This window comes from Crinia signifera, chromosome 8 (assembly GCF_055691185.1).
Source record: "Crinia signifera chromosome 8, ASM5569118v1, whole genome shotgun sequence".
In the NCBI taxonomy this organism is placed as follows: Eukaryota; Metazoa; Chordata; class Amphibia; order Anura; family Myobatrachidae; genus Crinia; species Crinia signifera.
The window spans coordinates 53,452,798-53,479,478 of record NC_139224.1 but is presented as its reverse complement, the minus strand read 5'-3'; the positions used below and the strand labels follow the sequence as shown (position 1 = coordinate 53,479,478).

The following is a 26,681-nucleotide window of genomic DNA, read 5'->3' as shown; positions in this document are numbered from 1 at the left end:
CTTTTCATGGAGAAGTGGAATGTGAACTTTTAAAATAAAAGGTTTTTTGTTTTAATTTTGGTGTAAAAAAATCAGGAATTTTATTCTGAGGAGGGGCATGCTATTTTTATTCAAGTGCTTATAGCACATGAATATATATTTAATAAAAAAAATATATATATATATATTTTTTTTACACATTACAGCCAGCAGGGGGCCGGGAGCCGAGAGCCGCTCATTAGATATTCATATATTCACTGCACCAGATCATTACATATGCACGATCGGGTGCAGTGAATACCCGGTCCCCTGTTGGCTCTCCCGGGGGGCAGCCTGTGCTGCCTGGCTCCCGGGGAGCCCACCTCCCCCCCACATACGTTCTGGGGCAGGCAGGGAGACTTCCATCTCCCTGCCTGCCGCCGTCCTCAGGCTCCCTGCGGCAGTCACCTCATGACGCCGAATTGGCTGAGACTCGCCGCGAGGGGCGGCGAGTCTCAGTCACATTGAATACTCTCTAAAGTCCCGTGGCGGAGAATCTCCAAACATGGAGAATCTCCGCAAAAACATGGCGAGAGAAAAAAAACTCTTTTTTTTATAAAAACTTACTGGGTACATCTGTAACTGGCACTAAATATGTTCAAGGACATGATTGCTTGGCATTCATATTCAGTGTCTGAGATTGTACACAAACTTTATTTCATGTTTTAAAACTTTGTGTCATGCACAAATAAAATATATTTGTGTGTATATCATGTGAAATATAAAAATATTCCAAAATACAGGTTAATCTTCTATCCAAAATGCTTCTGGTCCAGAGCATTGTGGATAAAGGATACTCAACCTGTATTAATAATAAATACTATAGATGGTAGAGACAGGATAGGCCGGTGTTCCCTATCCTCGGTCCTTTTGGCGCACTAACAGTACAGTCTTTAGTAATATCCATGCTTAAGAGGTACTAATTAAGTCACCTGTGCTCAAGTATGACTACTCTTTAAACCTGTAATTTATAATTCTACAGGAGCTCGGAGATATAGGTCTGATGTATCACAGATTCATTTAATGAATGCATTACTAACCTTGGAAACGGTAACAGTATACGTCCCATGTCTCACTTCTGTTAGTTCGCTGTTTGTAGTCAACAATTCCAATATGATTTGATCCACAGTTTGCCGTGGGATACACTATGGGATAACCTGCTGTCCTGTTATTGAGCCATCCGATCAAGCAACGGTGATACCCCAGCTGTTTCAATAGAGACGTAGGTGGGAAACAATGTGACTGCTGAAGAAACTATACTATATCACTATTGAGGCGCACATTTGTGACACATCACTAGTCAGATGCACATTTGTGACACATCACTAGTCAGATGCACATTTATGACACATCACTAGTCAGATGCACATTTGTGAAACATCACTAGTCAGATGCACATATGTGACGCATCACTAGTCAGGCGCACATTAGTGACACATCACTAGTCAGACGCACATTTGTGACACATCACTAGTCAGACGCACATTTGTGACACATCACTAGTCAGACGCACATTTGTGACACATCACTAGTCAGACGCACATTTGTGACACATCACTAGTTAGATGCAAATCTTGCTAAATAAACCTATAAATAGGTTATTATTACATAGCAGAACATAGAACATTGACAGGAACTGTACGGATTACGAACAATGACAGAAAGTGGTTAAAACATCTGTGTGGTCCCAAAAGCCCTGATAACCCCTGCAATATGGGACAGGACTAAACTACTCCTGCCTGGTACGGCTCAGCCTCAGAAATGGTGCAACCACCGCTGCTGGAGTGTTATATTGGAGCCATAAGTGAATGTTGTGAGTGTAGACAACTGAATGGGCTTAAGGAAGGGGGGGGGGGAGGAGGGGGGGCACCGAACTCCAAATTGTTTGTTATCCTATGGGGCGACTGGGATGGACTTACACCTCTGCATAGGAACATGTGGTACTTGTGTAGTTTCACGGCGGCACTTACATAGTCAGCATGGTGTTCGTTTCAGCATCGCGGCCAGCGTAGTCAACATCCCTGTCAGAATCAGCGTCGTGTTCCCGCAGCCAGCGTAGTCACGTAGTCAGATTGTATCTGCGACTGTGTGTACGTTCTCGGCTAACCGGAGCTTACGCAGTTAGCGTAGTCAGTCAGCGTTACGCAGTTAGCGTAGTCAGTCAGCATTGTGTCAGCGCTTATTACATTGTGTGGGAACCACTGACCATTTTTAACCTGCCAGACATAACAGGTGTGAATGTGTTCCTGAAACACCCCTAGTATCAACGTCAGCCCAAAGCATAGCAAGCCCCGCAAGGGGACGCAGTACGCGTCCTTCCGACCTGTTCACACCCCCACTATCCACATCGGGTGGAGTTGATTTTATAAAGCGTGGCGAGCAGAGCAAGCCACCAAGCCCAAAGCGGAAAACGAGCCAGAAGCGTGGTGAGCGCAGCGCACGGGGACGCGTGCGCACACCATGCTTCGGGCTGACGTGGATAGTGGGGTCTTGAAATGGAGGCATTGGCCAGTATGTAACATGGAGAACTGGCAAATGCGTCCTTTATTGCACACACAACCGAACCCCTAACCCTGACCGTCTCCCTGAAGCAGACACGGGCAGGGTTGCGTACCCTGCCGCACGAATTACTGAAACACACTTGCGTATGAGAAACTCATGCGTCCCTGGCAGATTGAGCGCCTCTCTGTCGGCACCCGCATGATCGCCTCTCCGCCAGCGACCGCCAGCGCAGGGGATCTGGTGGTTACTGGTGCTGTGTGAGAGATGCTCACTAGGCTTGCCAGGGATGCCGGGGACAGAGCTACAGCTCGTAGGGACAGCACGGTGACTATGCTGCCTGACGGGGACACTATGCTGACTACGCAGGGCTGCCGCGCGGACACTACACTGACTACGCAGGGCTGGCATGGGGACAATACGGTGACTACGCTGATAACGTAGTGCAGCATGCCGCCGTGAAACTACACAAGTACCGAACATTTTAATATGCTCAAAAAGATTAGACATTTTTAAAAGTTACTTGTTGTAAAAGACATTGTTGCAATGTTAGTTAATTGGCTTTTTGTTATTTTAATGTTCGCTCTGACTTTTTCAATTTAATTAATTATACAACTTTTTGTTTCTGCTGTATCAAGCAATCTAATTTTTTTTAAATTTGAACTGTACATGTAAATAAATATGAAATCAGCCTTAATAATGATGCATTAATAAAGGAACAGTTCTTATTTTGTGAATATATATATATATATATATATAATGGTATAAAGGATGACTTTGATATTGAGATCACCAGTTTCATGGCACACATCACAAAATAAACACTGTTTCAGTGACCATCAAATGATTTTTCATCCTGACGGCCATCTGCAAGGGTATGTGTTCTAGTACATGGGGGGGGGAGGGAGGAATTTGGGGGTGGGTGAACGGCAAGTTCGCCCAGGCAACAAGTTTATGGGGGATGCCCAACATTTCCCTGCTTCCCCTAGACGTTCCCCTGCCTCCTCCCCTCCCCACCCCTCCTGGAGCGAATGGCACAGCGATTGTGAAACCCAGCAAAGCCGTTCGCTCACGGGGTTTCCATATGCGCATAATCATGCATGCGCAATCTCCGACCATTGGGGACGAATTCGGACCAGAGCGATCATGTCTGAATCGGCCCCAGAGTACAGTAGGGATTACTCTTCTCTCCCACACACAGCAAGTAATAATACATAGAATGCGCGTACCTGCTGGGCTGCAGACAGCTGTTGGAATGTGGCGATACCGGCTCCTTCCGCCATACAGGCGCTTTCTGCCTCCTCATACTTCAGTTTATATTTACCATTCGGTGATTGTAAGTGAAAAACTCCTGCAGTCTTTTCTATAAAACAAATTCCAAGTACTCAATTAGGATATTAGTAACACAAAACAAAACACATTTATAAGACAAATGAAAGAGACATTAAACATAATTGGAACCAATTACACATTCATTTTTTGTACTCTATCCCCTATGAGTAGGATGGATTGGGCCACTGGGAAAGTTTGCGCTGGGTTAGTCCCATTCCCCCCTCTGCCTATTGGCTGATTCATGCATCTCCCCAGATGGTTGCGGCACTTCCTGGGATTTGTGCTTTACACTTTGGTACGGAAAACAGGATTTATCATCAGCTCCCACTAGCCAGGAGCAGCAGCAGCAGCATAGTGATGACGCTGCCACTGCCGTATTATTAGCAGCATCATTAATTTATTTACAGCTTCCTATATAGCACAGCAGATTCCGTTTCGCTTTACAAATGTTGACAACACTGAAAGAACAAACTGGGTAACACAGACATAAAGGTTGGAGGGCCCTGCTGCAAGCTTACAATCTATAGGGAAATAGGAGGGATACACATGGACAGGCACCAGTAATAGCATAGCAGTCCCACCAAGTCCAGAATTGAAGCTACATAGTACATGAGTGCCCCTGAGAGTTAGGTGGGTGACACCTAAATATGATAGGCTTGCCTGAAGAGGTGAGTTTTCAGGGAACGCTTGAAAGTTTGGAGGCTAGTAGAGAGTCTTATTGTGCGTGAAAGGGCATTCCATAGGGTGGGGGCAGCCCAATAAAAGTCCTGTAATAGTGAATGGAAGCTAGTGATCCGTGCAGAAGAAAGACGCAGATCTTGTGCAGAGTGGAGAGAGCGGGTTGGGAAATATTTTGTGATAAGTGAAGAGATAAAGGTTGGTATGGTTTGGTCAGCGGTGTAACTTGGTGCCATGGTGCCCGGAGCAAGGGCATGTTTTGCGCCCCCCCCACCATAATGAATTGGAGGCGTGGCTAACATGTGTTGTTACTGTCACTATCAGGCTGCAGTACCCCCACATTGCTTCACATTTTAAACATTTTGCACAAAGAGTTCCATATTTTTTACATAAAAAAGTAAAATCCACCTTGATGATGAGTCAGGTATCTGGCCCAGCAGCAGTCAGCCTCCTCCTCCAGGCTACAGCCAGTGTTTGGGACGTGATGATGACGCTGCTGCAGCCAGGGAGGAGGCTGTGTAGCACTTTAGCAGGGGCAGGGAATGGGATGAGTCAGTGTCCTCCTGAACGTTGCCCGGCTGGCTTGTCATCACACTGAGCCGGCATGAGCAGCAGCAGCAGCTTAGGCAAGGGAGGACTCGCTGTGGCTGGAGTCACTCTCTGGACATGGGGGGAAGACAGAGACTGCGGCGGCAGGGTCAGGTGACGTGAGCAGGCAGGCGCCTGCGGCCCACCTGAGAATCTAAGCACTTTTTCCCGGTCCCTGGCCTAGACTCCCCAGTCCCGGCTCATTTGCGGAGGGGGCGCGGCGCCCTGCCGGCTCCCGGAGCGTGTGCTCCACTGGCTCCGCCCTTCCTACGCCTTTGGGTTTGGTTAATAGCTTTAGATGTGAGTAGAAGTATTTTGTATTGACTACGGTAGAAAACGGGCAACCAATGGAGGGACTGGCAGAGCGGATCAGCAGACAATGAATGTCTGGCTAGGAAGATCAGCCTCGCAGCAGCGTTTAAAATAGATTTCCCCATGCTAAGCTCAGAGCACAATATAATTATGTGTGATTGTACTGTGTAATGAAACTTCATGTGTATGTGGGTCACTGGGTCGCCTGGGTCACTGCCAGACTCAGAAAGGACAGTGGGGGTAATTCAGCCCTTCGCTGGGCTACAAATTTGCAGCCAGAGCCAGTATTGGAGGACCGCACATGCGCAGGGTCCACAGTGCGCATGCGTGAGCTGTCCATGTGAGCAAAGCCAGCGAAGGATGGCCATTGCTGGATGTTTGCAAGGAGATTGACAGCTGGGGGGTGTTTGTAGGCGGCACCTTGGTGTTTTCTGGGAATGCCATGTATGAGGCCTGCACACCAGCACCACACATAACACAGCCACATTCTGGATGTGACAGTTGCACTCTCTTCTTCCGTGTGACATTCTGGATGTAGGCGTCCCCCAATAAAATGCCAGATAAAATTGTTTTATTAAAGGCCGAGAAGCATAAATATCACAATTTATTTACCTTCAAAGTGCAGATCAGAACAGATTGCAAGAGGATCGCAGTTTCCATTTACTTGTAGACAACGGTCCACAGGTGAAATAGCTCTCTCCAGACACTGGACCCCATTACCCACATAGCCATCATGGCATTCACATCTCTGCGTGTTCTGCAAACCAAAAAGAAATGTAAAAACACCAACCTAAACCAAGAGACAGAATACCATCACTAGTGCCTCTTATCATTGGGGTATCTACAATGGGTGTATTGGGGGGACACAAAGGCAATAGCCCAGAACCCCCTGCACCCATAAATGATTCTTTCCTGATGGTTGGAGTTACAGAAATCACTGGTAATATGGAGCAGTCACCATTTTCCAGAGATCTAAGCATGTGCAGTAGAACAATCGCCAGGTGCTATATTTTCTTAGGTCACAGCATACGCCAGTGAGAGAGGGCTGCAAAATATTAACGTGCATATTGGCCTTCGCCTAGTTGAATGGTCTCACCTCTCAATTCCCCACCCATGCAATTACCCCAGCCAATTACCCTGTTGGCTGATCTCTGGCTGTCTTTTCACTCCGCTCACCACAGTGGGAGCCATTGGCAGGGACACCGGGGGTGCAGGTCTGACTAAGGACAAACCTTGTATTATATAGCTATTTATTATATAGAGAAAAATAATAATAGTGCTTTGAGTAAAGGGCTTATCCTGATCTTCAGACTTTATTCTAATTAAAATACAAGACTGTGAATAAGCGTGGGTCTATAGATAGGATTATTGTTTAATTGAAGCAAAATTAGTCATTTGGAAAGAGCAGAACTTCTGATACAGTGACTGGAACTCCTGAGTTGATCTTTTCTCTAGTTCATAATTCAGCCATTAAGTTCTGATATACAATTATTCTTGGGAGGGGAGACAGTAAATTGTAATTTATACAATGATTATATCACATGCATCGGTGGTTGTGTAGCTTTGGCGCACAGGGCATATTGTGGCCTGGGCTAAGCCTCCCATCACACACCTGACTTAGACTGCATGCAAGGAGCAAGGTGAGACCTGCACAAATACACATTGGGTTATCAAATGGGGGTGCATTTCTGGGTTGTGGGTCCCCCTGGTCTGCTGTGGCTGTGTGGCCTCAGGAGCAACACAGATTAACACTTATTTTCATATTCACTTTCATCCCTAGCATGTGTTTTGTTTCAATGTAACACATTTCTCACCTTCACTACTTTACCTCTCACTACTTTATCTCTCATTTTGTTACCTCTTATTTACCCCTGCTATTTTTAGCAGCCTCTCTCACTAACCTATCCTCACTTTTTTCACTATATATTTTTTCACTCTTGTGTTGCACTGGGGTCACTCAGCTGCTTCGCTTTGGGGTGCACACAGGCATCCATTCACCTCCTCTCTGCCTCCACTGCTGTGTGCCCCCCACCCTTCCCCCCCTGCAACCTACGGATGCTGCGGTCAGCAGGTTGGACGTCCCCCATTCATGTAAACAGGAGCCGGGTCGGATGACCCGGCGTACCCGTTTACACCGCCCTCTACCCAGGTCCTAGCCGTGTTCTACCCAGGTCAGGACCTGGGTAGAAGTCCTGTCTAGAAGTCCTGTGTAAACATGGGGTAACCCAAACATGGGGTAACCCATGGTTGGCGATCATCGCGATCATCGAATGATGTGGATGTTTCCCCAGGATGCAGTCGTGCGGTCAAATTTGGTCTGCTAATGATGGGCAGTGGCTTCTGCAAATGGTGGCCGAAAAATAACACGAAAAATAACACTCAGCGCTGCGTGTCAACCAGAATAATCCCCAGAATCTGATTGGTTGCTATCCCTTAGAGGGTGAAGGAGCAGATGTACTAGGCTCTCAGTAACCTGTTGTGTGTGACCTATAGGGTTATCACATGCTCAGTAAAAAAAACATCTATTTAGGGTAAAATCTGGGGTTCATACAAAAATGTAAGTATCTGGAGTTTTTTCTACACTTCCCTATATCCAGCTCTGATTAATCCAACTATTTAGATCAACAGGTAACATATCTAGGGTGAGATTTAATAGGATGAGAGATTCAGAAAGTTGTGAGAAATCTCCAGGTTTTTTTAAAGCGGCAATCATTTACACTGCAAAACCAGTTTGATTTTGCAGTGTAAATGATTGCCCCTTTAAAAAAACTGGAGATTTCTCACCAAGGGTGGGATGTCCCCTTCGCCGGATATCGCATTATTAATAACGGCATATGTTGTAACATATGCTGTTATTAACGCAAGGGAGAGCTGTCCCTTACGATGCGGCGCCGGCACTGGACTTCCGGGTCTGTGACCCGGGAGTCCATCTTCGCATGCGCAGACCCCGGCGCCGGCTGCAAGGCACGCTGGGAGGGATCCGTGACGGATCCCTCAAACAGCGCTGCGGTAAGAAGCCCATAGGCTTCTGCAGGGAATCGCCAGCTTTTGCTGGCGATTCCCTCCGCAGCGCTGTCTCTGCGGAGGGACAGTACAGCATACAGAAATGCGGTAAAAACCCAGATAACAGGGTTTTTACCGCATTTCTGTGATAGAGAATCTCCCCCCAAATCTCTCACTTTCTGAATCTCTCATCCTATTAAATCTCCCCCTAATCTCTATATGTAACATAAACAGCCCAGAACATCTTGTAGTGTTCCGGGCCAACTTTATAGTGCATTATACAGACATACTACCCGGTTTAAAACCAGTTCAATATAGGATTTATAAAAATCCCAGGTCCATTGCAGGTGCACAGGACTCGGGATTTTAGTCGGGAGCCTTTCAGACATACTCTAGTCCCGGGATTGTGCTCGTGGGGTAAGGGGTATTAGCCTGCCCTAGACTGTACATTGCACAAGTGTTGTAAATATTGGATACTGTTAAGCAAAGATTGTCTTTTTGCTAAACATAAGCCCAATACACACTAGGTGATCTTGTTAACAATACCGCTTAAAAAGGGGCACAGTATCGTTAACGATGAGTGATATCTACTGAACATGCAGGTCAATTTGGCAATATAGCCAAACAACCTGCATGTTCAGCGGAATCCGGTGACGTCACTGAGCAGTATCAGCGGTCGACACCGTCCAGTGTGAAGGGGCAATATCAGCGTGGCCAATATATTTAATTATATCAACCGCGGCTGTGGTCGTGAACTGTGAATGGGGCTTTAAGTAAGAGAGTAACATATTGTAACTTTAAAATCTATGTGCTATATTTTTAGTAACATCCATTTATACAAGAATGACACCCCCAATGGTTGTAACTGTAGCTGCTTGCTCTCCAGCCCAGCAACTACAGGTCCCAGCATGTCGTTCCATGATCCCAGCTGCTGTGGAATTACTGGTCTTGTCCTGAACATGGAACATTAGACAGACACAGACATGAAATGGTCCTGTTATTGGCATAACATTGTGCCTACATCTGAAGAACACATACTTACCGGGCCCGTGTATATACATGTTGCATGCTCGCTACATCCTCCATTTTCACCATTTGCACAGATATTGATTGGAGTGCAGACAAATCCATCTCCTTGGTATTCAGGAAAACATGCACAGGAGACATTTACTCCAACCTGAGAGCACTGTGCATGGAGACTGCATCCACCATTGTACTCACTGCATAGATCAATCACTGTAATAAGAAGGAGTGCATTCACTGGGGCTGGCAACACTTCATGCAGTTAATTATAAGCCATTTCATCATTTCAGGATGGCTCTGATGTTCTACCAGCAAAGTTTGATACAAATAAAATACTACAACTGTGGCCACAGTAGAGCAGCCTGTTACCCTGATAAGTGACATGCGGTGACGTGAGGTAGAGCCTTTCCGGTCATACTCCAGTTACAGCAGAGTTAGGACTACATCAGTTATGAAAAATACAAATAATTTATTACAAACATCTTCTTTGTATTATTTCTGTCATTTTTATAGTCAAAACTCATGTGAGGTAGTGCACCTTCCCCTGCCTACCAAACCTATACATCTCTGATCAAATCGCACCAAATGTCAAGCAGTATATACTGCTACACCTGTGTATAATCCCCACATGTATATACTGCTGCACCTGTGTATAATGCCCTCATGTATATACTGCTGCTCCTGTGTATAATTCCCACATGTATATACTGCTGCACCTGTGTATAATGCCCTCATGTATATACTGCTAATCCTGTGTACAATGCCCTCATGTATATACTGCTGCTCCTGTGTATGATGCCCACATGTATATACTGCCGCACCTGTGTATAATGCCCACATGTATATACCTCTGCACTTGTGTGTAATGCCCACATGTATATACTGCTGCACCTGTGTATAATGCCCTCATGTATATACTGCCCTCATGTATATACTGCTGCTCCTGTGTATGATGCCCACATGTATATACTGCCGCACCTGTGTATAATGCCCACATGTATATACTGCTGCACCTGTGTATAATGCCCTCATGTATATACTGCTGCTCCTGTGTATAATTCCCTTATGTATATACCTCTGCACCTGTGTATGATGCCCACATGTATATGCTGCTACACCTGTGTATAATGCCCTCATGTATATACTGCCGCACCTGTGTATAATGCCCACGTCTGTAGTGCTACACCTGTGTATAATGCCCACATGTATATACTGCTGCACCTGTGTATAATGCCCTCATGTATATACTGCTACACCTGTGTATAATGCCCTCATGTATATACTGCCGCACCTGTGTATAATGCCCACATGTATATACTGCTACACCTGTGTATAATGCCCACATGTATATTCTGCTGCACCTGTGTATGATGCCCACATGTATATACTGCTACACCTGTGTATAATGCCCTCATGTATATACTGCTGCTCCTGTGTGTAATGCCCACATGTATATACTGCTGCACCTGTGTATAATGCCCTCATGTATATACTGCTACTCCTTTGTATAATGCCCACATGTATATACTGCTACACCTGTGTATAATGCCCACATGTATATACTGCTACACCTGTGTATAATGCCCACATGTATATACTGCTACTCCTGTGTATAATGCCCACATGTATATACTGCTACACCTGTGTGTAATGCCCACATGTATATACTGCCGCACCTGTGTATAATGCCCACATGTATATACTGCCGCACCTGTGTATAATGCCCACATGTATATACTGCTGCTCCTGTGTATAATGCCCACATGTATATACTGCTGCTCCTGTGTATAATGCCCACATGTATATACTGCTGCACCTGTGTGTAATGCCCACATGTATATACCTCTGCACCTGTGTGTAATGCCCACATATATATACCTCTGCACCTGTGTATGATGCCCACATGTATATGCTGCTACACCTGTGTATAATGCCCTCATGTATATACTGCCGCACCTGTGTATAATGCCCACGTCTGTAGTGCTACACCTGTGTATAATGCCCACATGTATATACTGCTGCACCTGTGTATAATGCCCTCATGTATATACTGCTACACCTGTGTATAATGCCCTCATGTATATACTGCCGCACCTGTGTATAATGCCCACATGTATATACTGCTACACCTGTGTATAATGCCCACATGTATATTCTGCTGCACCTGTGTATGATGCCCACATGTATATACTGCTACACCTGTGTATAATGCCCTCATGTATATACTGCTGCTCCTGTGTGTAATGCCCACATGTATATACTGCTGCACCTGTGTATAATGCCCTCATGTATATACTGCTACTCCTTTGTATAATGCCCACATGTATATACTGCTACACCTGTGTATAATGCCCACATGTATATACTGCTACACCTGTGTATAATGCCCACATGTATATACTGCTACTCCTGTGTATAATGCCCACATGTATATACTGCTACACCTGTGTGTAATGCCCACATGTATATACTGCCGCACCTGTGTATAATGCCCACATGTATATACTGCCGCACCTGTGTATGATGCCCACATGTATATACTGCTACTCCTGTGTATAATGCCCACATGTATATACTGCCGCACCTGTGTATAATGCCCACATGTATATACTGCCGCACCTGTGTATGATACCCACATGTATATACTGCCGCACCTGTGTGTAATGCCCACATATATATACCTCTGCACCTGTGTGTAATGCCCACATGTATATACCTCTGCACCTGTGTGTAATGCCCACATGTATATACCTCTGCACCTGTGTGTAATGCCCACATGTATATACCTCTGCACTTGTGTGTAATGCCCACATGTATATACTGCTGCACCTGTGTATAATGCCCTCATGTATATACTGCCGCACCTGTGTATAATGCCCTCATGTATATACTGCTACTCCTGTGTATAATGCCCACATGTATATACTGCCGCACCTGTGTATAATGCCCTCATGTATATACTGCCGCACCTGTGTATAATGCCCACATGTATATACTGCTACTCCTGTGTATAATGCCCTCATGTATATACTGCCGCACCTGTTTATGAAGCCCACATGTATATACTGCCGCACCTGTGTGTAATGCCCACATGTATATACCTCAGCACCTGTGTGTAATGCCCTCATGTATATAATGCTGCACTTGTGTATAATGCCCACATGTATATACCTTGGCACCTGTGTGTAATGCCCACATGTATATAATGCTGCACCTGTGTATAATGCCCACATGTATATACCTCTGCACCTGTGTGTAATGCCTACATGTATATACTGCTGCACCTGTGTGTAATGCCCACATGTATATACCTCTGCACCTGTGTGTAATGCCCACATGTATATACCTCTGCACCTGTGTGTAATGCCCGCATGTATATACCTCTGCACTTGTGTGTAATGCCCACATGTATATACTGCTGCACCTGTGTATAATGCCCTCATGTATATACTGCCGCACCTGTGTATAATGCCCTCATGTATATACTGCTACTCCTGTGTATAATGCCCACATGTATATACTGCCGCACCTGTGTATAATGCCCACATGTATATACTGCTACTCCTGTGTATAATGCCCTCATGTATATACTACCGCACCTGTGTATGAAGCCCACATGTATATACTGCCGCACCTGTGTGTAATGCATACATGTATATACCTCTGCACCTGTGTGTAATGCCCACATGTATATACCTCTGCACCTGTGTGTAATGCCCACATGTATATACCTCTGCACCTGTGTGTAATGCCCACATGTATATAATGCTGCACCTGTGTATAATGCCCACATGTATATACCTCTGCACCTGTGTGTAATGCCCACATGTATATACCTCTGCACCTGTGTGTAATGCCCGCATGTATATACCTCTGCACTTGTGTGTAATGCCCACATGTATATACTGCTGCACCTGTGTATAATGCCCTCATGTATATACTGCCGCACCTGTGTATAATGCCCTCATGTATATACTGCTACTCCTGTGTATAATGCCCACATGTATATACTGCCGCACCTGTGTTTAATGCCCTCATGTATATACTGCCGCACCTGTGTATAATGCCCACATGTATATACTGCTACTCCTGTGTATAATGGCCTCATGTATATACTACCGCACCTGTGTATGAAGCCCACATGTATATACTGCCGCACCTGTGTGTAATGCATACATGTATATACCTCTGCACCTGTGTGTAATGCCCACATGTATATACCTCTGCACCTGTGTGTAATGCCCACATGTATATACCTCTGCACCTGTGTGTAATGCCCACATGTATATAATGCTGCACCTGTGTATAATGCCCACATGTATATACCTCTGCACCTGTGTGTAATGCCCACATGTATATAATGCTGCACCTGTGTATAATGCCCACATGTATATACCTCTGCACCTGCGTATAATGCCCACATGTATATACTGCCGCACCTGTGTATAATGCCCACATGTATATACCTCTGCACTTGTGTGTAATGCCCACATGTATATACTGCTGCACCTGTGTGTAATGCCCACATGTATATACTGCTGCACCTGTATATAATGCCCACATGTATATACTGCTGCCCCTGTGTATAATGCCCACATATATATACTGCCACATCTGCGTATAATGCCCACATGTGAATACTGCCACATCTGCGTATAATGCCCACATGTATATACTGCCGCACCTGTGTATAATGCCCACGTCTGTAGTGCTGCACCTGTGTATAATGCCCACATGTATATACTGCCGCACCTGTGTATAATGCCCACGTCTGTAGTGCTGCACCTGTGTATAATGCCCACATATATATACTGCCACATCTGCGTATAATGCCCAGATGTATATACTGCCGCACCTGTGTATAATGCCCACGTCTGTAGTGCTACACCTGTGTATAATGCCCACATGTATATACTGCTGCACCTGTGTATAATGCCCACATGTATATACTGCTGCACCTGTGTATAATGCCCACATGTATATACTGCTGCACCTGTGTATAATGCCCACATGTATATACTGCTGCACCTGTGTATAATGCCCACATGAACCCTTGGGCTCATACAATGAGTATAAATCTGGCTCTGATACTAGTAATTGCCACCTCAGTCATTTATCTCACTGCACATCGCTGACCTGAACTGGGGGAGATAGAATATCTGGATGTACCTAAAGTCTTTACAGTATGAGCAAAGTAGAATTGTTTTGAGTTCTGATTGAAAAGACACCGAAATCATGTGTATCTACAAACCATATCGGGGACATTTCATTAGTGCTGGACAGCCAAAGGTGCTGATCAACATCGGGTAGTTAGTCACTGTAAATTCACTATACCTGTATGTTATTCATCAGAAATTTTGCTCCCTCCAGCCAAAAAAGTTTCAAATAAAACAAACAGGGCTGTTTCTAGGCAATTTGGCCCCCAGTGTGAATGGTTAAAAATGTGCCCTCATCACCATAGACATTTTAAAAATAAATAATTTGCATGCACCTGTGGCAAATGTGCTCTAAAAAGAGTGTGTGAGTACACTGCAAGAAAAGGCTACCTTATACCCCAGTACCCCTGCACTTCAAGGCATTGGCCACCACAGGAGAAACATGCCTGATTTATGTCCCTTACACAATATGACACAGACCGTAATGCCCCTTAGACAATATGCCACACACGTAATGCCCCTTACACATTATGCCACACACCGTAATGCCCCCATATATGTATACAACACAGTTTTATGACGTCTAGGACCAACTAATATTAGAAATCAATTGGTTCTAGACATCATAAAACTGTGTTGATTAATAATTATTAATTTTTAAGTATATGACTTGATTAATTATATATATAGTCCGTTCTAAACATAATCCTTAGGACTCCTAGAAAATGGCTCCCAATAATGAGGAAGCCATGGTTTAATAGGATGTTCTCTAAGAATATAGATAACATTGTCCGGCGCACAAGCCGTCTTCTTAGAGGCCAGGAGGACGCCGTCCCGGACCTTCTGTGCATGCGCGCCTTTTTGCCCACATATACAATGGACAAGTAAAAATAAAAGAAGGTACAAATAAGGTGAAATTTCGCGCATGCGCGCTGGACGATAGTGACGCAAAACGGAAGAACCATACATGGTCTTCCTGACTAATTGAACACAATATAAATGTGCACTCAGGGAACTATGTAATATCACTCTCCTGTGAAGTCCGGCCGGGAATAAAGGGGCGTTAGTAAGAGAAACGCGTAGAGAGCATCTACCCCATCACTTTTAAAGAATTCTGTTGATTCATGTAAGCTATTTTTTATTTTATTTTATACATTTTAATAAACTTTAATTTTAATTGGAGTTTTCTTCCATTTTTGTTATGTACCACTGCACAAATACTGGAGTGACACCGTGAGAACTCGCTTGGGGACCAAGCGAGTCCAATCCAAGGTCCAATCCGACACCATCCGGGGAGTTCCTGGTAAATCATTCACAAGTCTCCAGAGTGCCGCCTTACCTCTTCTCTGCATATTTGGAACCCTGTGGGGCTACCAAGGGAAGGCACCTGGTGCCAATACCAAGAACTGAGCTGTGGAGAGCTGTAGTGACAAACCCCCAAGGTGTAATTCAGGACTTCCAACATGCATAGCAATGTCTATGCATGTAGGAAGTGCTGGCTGGAGTGCTATACAGTATTTAGACACGCAGGTAGATTCAAGAATTTGAATGAGTGTGTCCCCGCACCCCAGCAGGCAGCCCCCGGCACCTCGTATGCCCCCCTCCCCCTTTTCCTCGAATTAGAAGCATATGCCGGCCGCCCCGTCCACCTTCTCACCTCAACAGGACAAAGCAGGGGCCGGCACACTGCACCCTCGGGAATCTCCCTGATGTACTGAGACAGTCGGTAAAGTATGTCAAGTAAATGTATGTTTTGGTAATTAATGCAACTTTCTGGTTTCTCTTTTCCATCTCTCCATTTAATTATATAGCTTTTGCAGATCACCTTAAGTTACATATGTGAGCACATCTACTTACCGCTACATATTCTTCCATCTCCCTCATAATGTGGATTACATTCACATTCGTTATTGGTTTTACACGTGGCATTACCATCGCATTCTGGTGAGCAAACAGGACTGGTTGCTGGAGTAAAATCATAACAAACAGGGAATGAACAACAGCAGCGTAAGGTAGCTGGATATACTGTACAACTATGGGAACGATTCAGGCCTACTCGCTAGGCTGCATATATTTGAATATGCTGTTTCTACAAACATTTTTCGGTACTAAATATAAGTGTTTTAAGAAAATAAATACATTGGTACTGTCACCATTCTCTTTCAAAAGGTGGCGCTAACTAAGCCACATAAACACGTCACAAAATGCTAATGCTCAGCTGGAACCAGAGGTTTCTGGTTATTAAATACTTCAAACATAAATAGGACTTCAAAGAATAGGACTCGCAAATCCTTCCAGGCCTCTTAGATCACAGGTTCTCAAAGTCGGTCCTCAGGACCCCTCACAGTGCATGTTTTGCAGATCTCCTCACAGAATCAAGTGAAATAATTAGCTCCACCTGTAGATATTTGTCAGTGTGCAATGAGTGCACCTGCCGGGTGACCTGGAAAATGTGAACTGTGTGGGGTCATGAGGACCGAGTTTGAGAACCACTGTCTTAGATTAATAGTAATATGAGTTACACATACCTCCCAACATGACCCATGCCAGGAGGGACAGAATACTCTGCTCCTGGGCTTTCCTCTTATGCTGCGTTCTCATTGCCGCCCCTGCAAAATCCTGGGTTTTTCTTGCTGGATTTTTGGCGGGGCACAGAGCTTCTCAGCTCAACAGACCCCCTTCATACTACACCTCAGACACGGGAATTTCCCGTGTCTGCCCCTTTCACACTGCTTTCCATGGTCTGCCTTCCAACAAGTGTGTGGAATTTGATTTGGGTTTTGGTAAATTTGTACAAATTGCTGTGATTGGCTGTTTAAAAAACAGCTTTTATTGGCTGGCTGTCACATATCACATGATTACATCCCCCAAGGAGCTTTTTTTTTGGCATCATGTGTGAAAAACCCGTGTCTGTGCCGTTCACACTGCCATACACCCGTATATTACCCAGGAAAAACCCTGCAAAAAGCCCGTGTGTACTTCCCAGGGCATAACACCCAGGAATTTCACAAAGACACTTAAACACTGAGACAGGACACGGGAAATGACTGCCTGCCCTGGCAAAAACCCGGGATTTTGCGGCAGTGAGAGCGGGGTATTAATGTATGATTGCCATCACCTGTTTATGAACAGGTTATGTAATAAGAAAGGTGTTTCACCATGGGTGATGGCAATCAAAATCAAGAGGGAAGTCCAGGAGCAGAGCATTGTGTCCCTCCTGGCGAGAGTCATGTTGCGAGGTATGATTGATTACATACAAAAAAGTCTGAAACTACTACCATTGTGGGGCTGTGAGATGAGCTCTTACCTAGCTGGGTCTCACAGTTCTGGCCAGACCATCCTTCGGTGCAGAAACAAGAGCCATCCCCAGAAATCCCATCATTGCATTGACCGTGTTCTGAGCAGGTGCATGCTGGAAAATAAACACTCAGTTCTGAGCTACATAACCAGGTATCAGTCAAGTCAAAGAGAAGTTGAGGAAGTGGTGCAAATAAGGTAGGTGCAGAGATGAAGCAGGAGCGTGTTGCAAATTTGAAGGGGGGACTATGGGAAGTATTATTAACATAGATTTGTAAGGTGTCATAAAACAATTATATACAATACAGAGCTGACCAAATAAATCCAGGCAAACACTAGGTATAGTGATTATTCTGCTCACAAGAGAGATTAAGGGCGGGATGTATTAAAATACATCGCCGCCCTTCGCGCCCCCCCCCGCCGCGATGCCGCCGCATATGTACTAACATATGCGGCTGGCATCGCGATGCGGTGACGGAGGCCCCCCGCGATACCTGTACTGTGGTCTGCGGGGGGTCTCCGTCACCTCCCAGCTGGCTTCTGCAGCTTTCACGCCGGGGACAGCTAAGCAAGCTGTCCCCGGCGCTTCCTCCTCCCCCTGCAGCCGGAAGGACGTCCGGCTGCGTTGCTAGGGGGAGGAAGGGCTTACCTTCCGGGGTCCAGGAGGACCTGCAAGAAGGTAAGCCCAAGGGAGGGGGGAAAGGGGGGGTCGGCGAGGCGGCGGGTTGCGGCGACACGGCGGGCGGCGAAAAGAAGCCCATAGGCTTCTATAGGGTATCGCCACCCAAAGGTGGCGATACCCTGCCCTGCGAAACGGCTGCGAACGGGTTTTAGTACATAGGAAAATGCGGTAAAACGGGGGTTTTACCGCATTTTCCCTTTAGTACATCTCGCCCTAAGGCCCATACACACTGTGCGCCTTTCAGCTGAAAGCCAGTCAGTTTACTTGTTTGAATGACTTTCAGCTTGAAAGCCACCCAGTGTGCACTGGGCAGCAATGAGCAGCAATGCGCGCTCCTGCATCATTGCTGGCCTGGCTGCTCATCTGCTGTTATAACCAGTTCTGATATCAAATTCTGTCCCCCCTGGGAAAAATTGCTCAGAAGGGTTAAAAACCATCAGTGTGTATGCAATGAGCGTTTTTCAGCTCAGCGATTTTGCTCATAATCGTTATCCATACACGCTGGGAATGCCCTATGTGTATGGACCTTTAGATTCTTACTGGAAGAGGGCACAGCTGAAAACTGCATGGGAGGCTCAGAGTGGCGATTGGGGCAGTTGTGAGGATCCGATAGTGGGGGCAGAGCTGGTAATCAGGTAGCCTTGAAAAATGTAAATATTGTGAGAATCTTATTGAGTAGGTAATTATATATATATATATATATATATGCCTAGTGTCCGTTTGTGTGTCTCCGAAACACTAACACCTGTTGGCAGTGAGTGAAACTACAACTCTTTCTCTCCCACACATGCACAAACACAGAAGCAATCACAAGGTAGCAGACTAGCTTTCAAAGCATTTGCTTTCGAGCGGGCTTACTAGTTATTACATAAAAGGCTAGCAATGTGGAGATTTGTCTGGACATAAAATCTGCAGAGTGAACTTGCCCATGTAGAACTAATGCTTGTGTCAACCTAATGACAAGTTGACCTTAACCCATGTCGACCTTCGCTCACGCAGACCTTCAGTGGTCGACCCAATGCATGTCTACCTTATTGCTGTCGACACTATGACCCATACCCGTCTTATCATTGCAGCATTACAATGTTCTGGTCAGAAACAAGAAAGCCATGTGTGTCCTATGGGGGGGGGGGGGGGGGGGGCTATTATACAGGTCCATTTGCAGGGCCATGTTCATTTGCATGGGGCCGATGTTTGTTGTTTGGGTGCGTGCAGCCATGTCAAAAAGTGGGCCATTAGCATATAGGACCACCCAGCGTTCTCATGGGCCAATGACATGAGTGCGGGGGCAGCTGACATCACCGAATGTCAGTTGCCCGCCCACTTCCCTCAGAACGTGCACACAGATCTAGGATCTGCGTGCACGTTCCACATCATTCGCAGGTCGGATGTACACGCATTGGGAATGGTGGGCCGGAGTACCACCATTCTCAAAGCGGGATCTGGCTGACTTGCAGGGATGCAAATTTGTATCCGTGCGAATCAACCAGGATAATCCCCTAAATCACAGTCTACTGCAGAAAAATGGCAATGCCACTATTCTCCTAGTGATTTCTCTATTGTGCATGTGATATCTGTGGAAAAATTGAATTTTACTAGAAGTCTGTTCGCTCAGGGTAAGTACAGTATGTTAAATGGGTGCTGGTGTGCATCCATTGTAGATGCCCCACTGAAGACAGAAAAATGATGCTTTATTCCTTATGTGTCTATTAATTAAGATTTAAGTATTTTAACATACCTTTGCAATCAGAGCCGTATCTGTTAGGGGCACAAATTTCACAAGCTGTCCCCTTAAATCCTTCTTTACAGGTACAATTTCCTGTTCCTGAAAGTCCATCCATACATGTTCCGTGATTACTGCATGGAGCCTCCAGGCCTCCGGGACACACTGAAACACATGGGACCATTTCATACAGATCACTATGAAGCATTGAATAAACATAACAGACAGAAACAAACAGAACCTCCCAGAAATAATTTTTTTTATATGATTGTGTGTGTATGTATATATATATAAAAATGTGCGTGTATATAATGTACAGTACTTGGCACTCTATAGCAGTACAAGCAGCAACTGTCTCAATGCCTCCTAATATGTGAAACGGCCCTTCTAGTAATGTATGTGTCTTGTTTGCAAAACTATGACACACAAACAGCTTATGCTGATTAAAATGATGTCACATGCTTATATTCACAACTGTTGCTTTAGCTGAATTATGAAATACTACATTCAGAGGCATCACCGGTTGTGAGCAATGTACATTTCTCCCCATGAGTAGGAGGTTGTTGCCTCTTATACAGAGTTGTGACCTAGTGGGAATCCCTGTTACATCACTCTGGGAGCTTGTCCAGCATCTCTGAAGATGCTGGTTGCCCCAGAGACTGGGCTTTGTGTAGTATCGGCAGTGTTGCAAGTAAGGGGGTACGGCGTGGTACGGAGTACCTGTAAGAAATATGTTGCAGGTACGCAGTACCACTTACCCCCTGACCCCCTGTCAATTCTAGTTTTATTTTAAGTCTAAATATAATGCATCCGCAGCCCGCCCACACAGCGTTATGACCGGTGCTGTATGCAGCTACCGGCTACTGCTGATTTAGCCTGTCACACTGACAGGTATCAGCGGCGCTGACAGCATGAAGAGCAGGCTCCACTATTGTAAGCATAAGCTGCCCGGCTCTCCACCAAGCAAGAGCCAACCCACCAGTCATTCCCTGTTTATCATTCCGTCTCCTGAGGCCATGCAACTATTGTCATTTAGTCACTCCTCTAGCTTTGTGTGACCATGCCCCCTCATGACACATGGCCACACCCATTTTTTTGGTGGAGGCTATCAGTACCACCAAGAAAAAAATTCTACTTGCACCACTGAGTATCGGGTCTTCGTCTGTGACAGTATCCGAGCTCTGCAAGAAAATATCACACTGCAGCACCGTCTCCTGTCATTGCAGAAGAGCCTGCGCTTTGGTGTCAGAACGCACCCGCCTTGTGATGTCACTGGCTATGAGACAATACTGTAATGTACCAATTGGTATGCAGATACAGCTCTGGGCGCACACAGAAGCATGTTGCATATGGTCTTAATCCTCAGTCTTCTGTTGCATATCTTATTTGCTTAGCGAAGTAAATAAAACACATGTTTGCCCCCCCCCCCAAAAAAAAATTTTTTTGAGTTGCACAGGACCTATTAGCTCACTCACACCAGGCAACCCCCCACTACATGGCATATTGAGACAAGATGTATGAAGACACATGCTAATGTCAATGTTATATTGGCTTATCTTTGTCAATTGGCTGCAAATTGGGCATGATTCATAAATTATTCATAAATCCTATGTAATAAAATGGTAATACTGCAGGGTATCCCATTTAAATAGCCGCTTCCTGCATTCTTCTGTGATTTTCTGCTGAGACGGAAGGTGCATCATAAGATGAACATCTGCAATCTGTGTAGCCCTCAATTTAGGATAGCCGGGATAATCAGGCATCTGGGGCTACTGAAACTGGTAGTGTGTGATGCACTACCGAATCAGAACATAACAGTAACAGGTACAATGTAGTGACCTATACAACATGTTAATATTTTACTTTCATTTAATTTCATTGGCTCTATTAAGTCTTAGTGGGTTATTCTGGTTCACTCATTCTGGCAAATTGCTTCTCAAATGGACAAATCCATGTGCACTACAGGTGGGGTAGATGTTACTTGTAGAGTTGGGTTTTACTTCAAAGTGAGATCTATATTGCAGTGTAAAAATAAAGCAGCCAGTATTTACCCTGCACAGAAACAAAAGAACTCACCCAAATCTAATTCTCTCTGCACATGTTAAATCTGCCCCCCTTGCAGTGCACATGGTTTTGTCCATTTAAGAAGGAATTTGCCAGAAGGAGTGAACCCGAGTAATCCCCTTAGTGCATGGTCAGAAACTTCGTACCATGACAATCTATGCCGTAATGATTTTTACAGCAACGTTGGTTCCATGCTACGGTGTAGCATTTCCTGGAGCAGCCTGAACTAATCAGTCGGGGTCTGTATGGTGGATATCTGTTGCTAGGACGATAACGACTATGGGCGTTAAAGAAATCACTGTGTCTTCTGAATAGAGTACACGGTTCTATCTCTCCCTGCAAGAAAAAAAACAAAGACAAATATACAGTAGGTGAGATACATTGTTCTATTTAATGTTGCCACAATGGCTCTTATGTTGCCACAATGGCACCAGTTTGTTATACATTTTTAGTTAAAGCCACAAGACTAGCTATCATTCTCCAGGGTCTATGTAAGGTAAGGGGCAACAGCAAGAGAAGGCTGTAAGTTAATACTTCATTAAGTGGTATTCAGATACAGTAGCTTAGTGAGGGTGTAGAGGACTGGCACTTTTTGCCCACCATGATCAAAAGACTCCTGAGCGAGTCTTAAGCAGGTCAGACACGGCGTATAGTACAATGCCATTTTACATTACTTAAATAAAGCTGTGACTGTCTACATAGAAAATGTTATCATTGAAGTACAGCTACTGTATTAGACTTTTATAGTCTGCTTTGGATTTGTACAATAAGAAAATAAAAATTTGTGTGATTGTCTTTATATTATCAAAAGCTTATACTGGGTAATTAGTGTAGCAATAACAGCAAAGCTCCTAAATGTTTCCTGTTTAATATTGAAATTATTTGATTTATGGACCTACAGTACCTTGTTAAATCCTTTTCTTCATGTCCATAGGGGACACAGGGAACACTGGGTATAGCCTGGAGAGTCTGGGCAGCAAACAGTTATACACTTCTGGTACTTGTGTATTATCCCAGCGCCCGATTCTACTACGTACGCAAACGTGCGATGCGATGCGATTTCAACACTTATAATTGCATTTAATGTACTATACCATTAAATGACATATAATGTAATTTATTAAGGCCCCCCCCCGCAGTATCGACGTGGTCCCAAACCGTGGCGAGCACAGCGATATGCGTCCGCCCGACCTTTTCATACCCCCACTATCCACGTCGGCGTGGAGTTGATCCTATATAGTGTGGCGAGCGCAGCGAGCCACCAAGCCCAAAGCGTGGCGAGCCCCTCGAGGAGCCGCGTATTATGTTACATGTATGTACTCGCGGGGCTCACTGTGCTCGCCACGCTTCGGGCTCGGTGGCTGGCTGCGCTTGCCACACTATATAAGATCAACTCCATGTCGACATGGATAGTGGGGGTATGAAAAGGTCGGGCTGCGCTCGCCACGCTTCGGGATGACGTGGATAGTGGGGGGCCTAAGTTTAATGTGCCTATAGTACATTAAATGGCATTATTATTGGTCCAATCACAACCAATATCTCATTGCATCGCATGCCATACAATAATGGCATGCGATGGGATGCGATTTTTTATCGCGCACCATCGCATCGCATGCCATACAATAATGGCATGCGATGCCATTTTTTATCGCACTCTATCCTTTTAATGGATTCACTGAATCAGAGCAGTGAATACATTATATAGGAAAATCGCATTGCATCGCAATAATGGCATGCGATGCGATTTCACTACCAAGAATAGCCCACTAAGCAAATGCCGTAGTGGGCGCCGTGATAATACACAAGTACCAAATTTCTTCCCCAGAATGTTTAGCCTCCCTCTCCACTATATCCCATTCCAGCAATGAGGCCAAGGAAAAGAATGAAGCATACAGTACACAGACACAATCACAGGAAGTGACCTGGATAGTGGCTTAGATTCCTTTGAAATGGAACCCTGGTATCTAGACAACAGTCTTTTCACTGAGCATAAAAGGAACAAAAAATAGCCTTTGGCTCTAAATGGAAGGCTGTCTTGGATGCTGCTAAATATGGATACAATCTTGTCCAACTCTTGCCCAAGGAGGTTATCCCAGGAGTATGGGAGTTGGGAGTATGGGAGTTGGGAGTATGGGAGTTGTTTTCACCGGCCCACCAAGTGCTTAACCAAAGAGATCTTCTGGATTCTACCACCGATGCAGAGGCCAAGACCTCAGTGGCAACAGTGGTTTTTCCAAGGTAAGACGTAGGTGGCTTAAAATGTCCCTATGGTTGGAGCGTGGCTACAGCTGTACTGCCTTAGTTACTGCCTGGGTGTTAGAGCATTTCAGCAGGAGTCCTATAGGACGCCTAAGTGGACGAACTCCGTTGCAAAACATGAAAATCAAAATAATAAAACACTAATTAACTATGGGAGACCACTTACTAGCAGCCCCTCTAAATTGGTGCCCGATCTTGCCGAAAGCAAACTTCATACTGCTGACTAGGGTGACCAATCCGGGATGGGCATTGGTGGGATCCTGGCATTTGGCCCCACAATTGCCGGGATATCAATCCTGGGATTTGGAGTATCCAATCCTGGGATTTCGGGATTAGACTGTGCATGCGCAGTCTAAAACCGGGCAGCGTCTGAGCATGCGCTCAGATGCTACCCAGCTGTTCCCGACCCCGACGTGCGGCTCTGCACAGCTGCAGCGTGACAATCAGAGGGCACACTGCGCAGGTCGCACTGTCGCATCACCATCACCAGCCACACCACCAACGCTCTGCTGCTACCCACCCACTTGTGCCCAGAAGCACCAGGCACCCCCGTGCTGCTGCTGTCTGCCCATCTAAGTAAATTTACAGAGTGGCCAGTGTAGGGGGGATGGATGTGTTTTTTTTTATTCTTTATTAGGGATCCAATCCCGGGATTGAGCAATTTTCAATCCCAAATCCCGTTATTGAAAAAATGCCTTTGAATTGGAGTGTGGGGTAGAGTGAAGAGGGAGGCTGTGAATACTGCAGAAGACTGTTGCCCAAGCTCTCCTCACCAGGTCATACCGTGTTTCTTGGGTTCACTAGTGGACGGAGGAAGAAAGGTCCAATATGAGAACTGTGAGCAGTACATACAAGGCAGTCAGTAGTGGTGGCTTCCAATAGACAGTACATTTCTGACAAGCTTGTATTTTTTTTTAATTTATAAGTAATAAAAACTTGAAAACTCACCCGATAAACTGTTCCTGTAGGACATGGACGCTCAAAACCACATGCTGAACATATTTGCTGGGAACTCTGAAATAAATACACAGCATTTGCTTACTTTTGCAGAATCATTTCCCTGAAATTGCACAGCTAATACCAAAGCGAGTGAGGTTTTATGTATAGCGTATGTTTTACTCAAAATGTTAATCACGAATATTTGAGCGATGTATCTTTCTGATCTACAAGGTTAGACGTATGTGCAACCTTCTTTATATTATAACAACTGCTGAATCCTCTGCTTGACCTAAACTACAATAGTTCAGAGCAGTGTCGGACTGGTGCATGATGGGCCCGCCAGGGGAATACAAAGGTAAGGTCTATGGGCCTGATTCAGTCCTGATCGCTGGGTTGCGAGTTTTGGGAGCCCAGTGATCAGGTAAACGTAGGCCTGCCGAACACACTCCCCCGCCCATGTGCACAGCAGCAAATGAGATCGCAACCAAGCACATGAGAGGAAAGCCATTTGCAGACACTCACCATCAAATGGTTTCCCCCCTTGTTCGCAGCCCATTGCTGGCTGACTTCGCACGGATGGCTCGCGTGTGCGCACAGCGTACCATGCTCACGCACAGTCATTCGATAATGCATGTGCCGCAAAATCGCAGTCGTGCAATTTAGTTCTGAATCAGGCCCTATGTGTAGGGATGGGACCAGCCTCCAGAATATACATAAGTATAACTCTTAGAGAGTGCCTTTTCTGAGCCCCTTTGTAAATATATATTGTAATTAAATATTGTAATGTTCAAGATGAATAAAAGCAATGCACTCCGTTGCAAAACATGAAAATCAAAATAATAAAACACTAATTAACTATGGGAGACCACTTACTAGCAGCCCCTCTAAATTGGTGCCCGATTTTGCCAAAAGCAAACTTCATACTGCTGACTAGGGTGACCAATCCTGGGATGGGCATTGGTGGGATCCTGGGATTTGGCCCCAAAATTGCTGGGATTTCAATCCTGGGATTTGGAGTATCCAATCCCAGGATTTCGGGATTACACTGTGCATGCGCTCAGATGCTACCCAGATTATCCCGACCCCAACCAGCGGCTCTGCGCAGCGC

At 45.3% G+C, this 26,681-nt stretch overlaps 1 protein-coding gene across 3 annotated transcripts in view; it reads right to left on the bottom strand.

Moving 5' to 3' along the window:
- Positions 1-26,681, bottom strand: part of STAB1 (stabilin 1) — a 367,238-nt gene that overhangs the window by 18,881 nt on the left and 321,676 nt on the right. For all 3 annotated transcript variants that reach the window (XM_083156377.1, XM_083156378.1, XM_083156379.1), the window contains 9 exons: positions 25,583-25,648; positions 22,522-22,711; positions 20,327-20,476; positions 17,917-18,021; positions 16,467-16,574; positions 9,473-9,666; positions 6,040-6,184; positions 3,747-3,880; positions 1,059-1,224 (listed from right to left, as the gene is read on the bottom strand). In XM_083156377.1, coding sequence (XP_083012503.1) covers positions 1,059-1,224; positions 3,747-3,880; positions 6,040-6,184; positions 9,473-9,666; positions 16,467-16,574; positions 17,917-18,021; positions 20,327-20,476; positions 22,522-22,711; positions 25,583-25,648 — 1,258 coding nt within the window. The remainder of the gene's footprint in view (positions 1-1,058; positions 1,225-3,746; positions 3,881-6,039; positions 6,185-9,472; positions 9,667-16,466; positions 16,575-17,916; positions 18,022-20,326; positions 20,477-22,521; positions 22,712-25,582; positions 25,649-26,681) is intronic.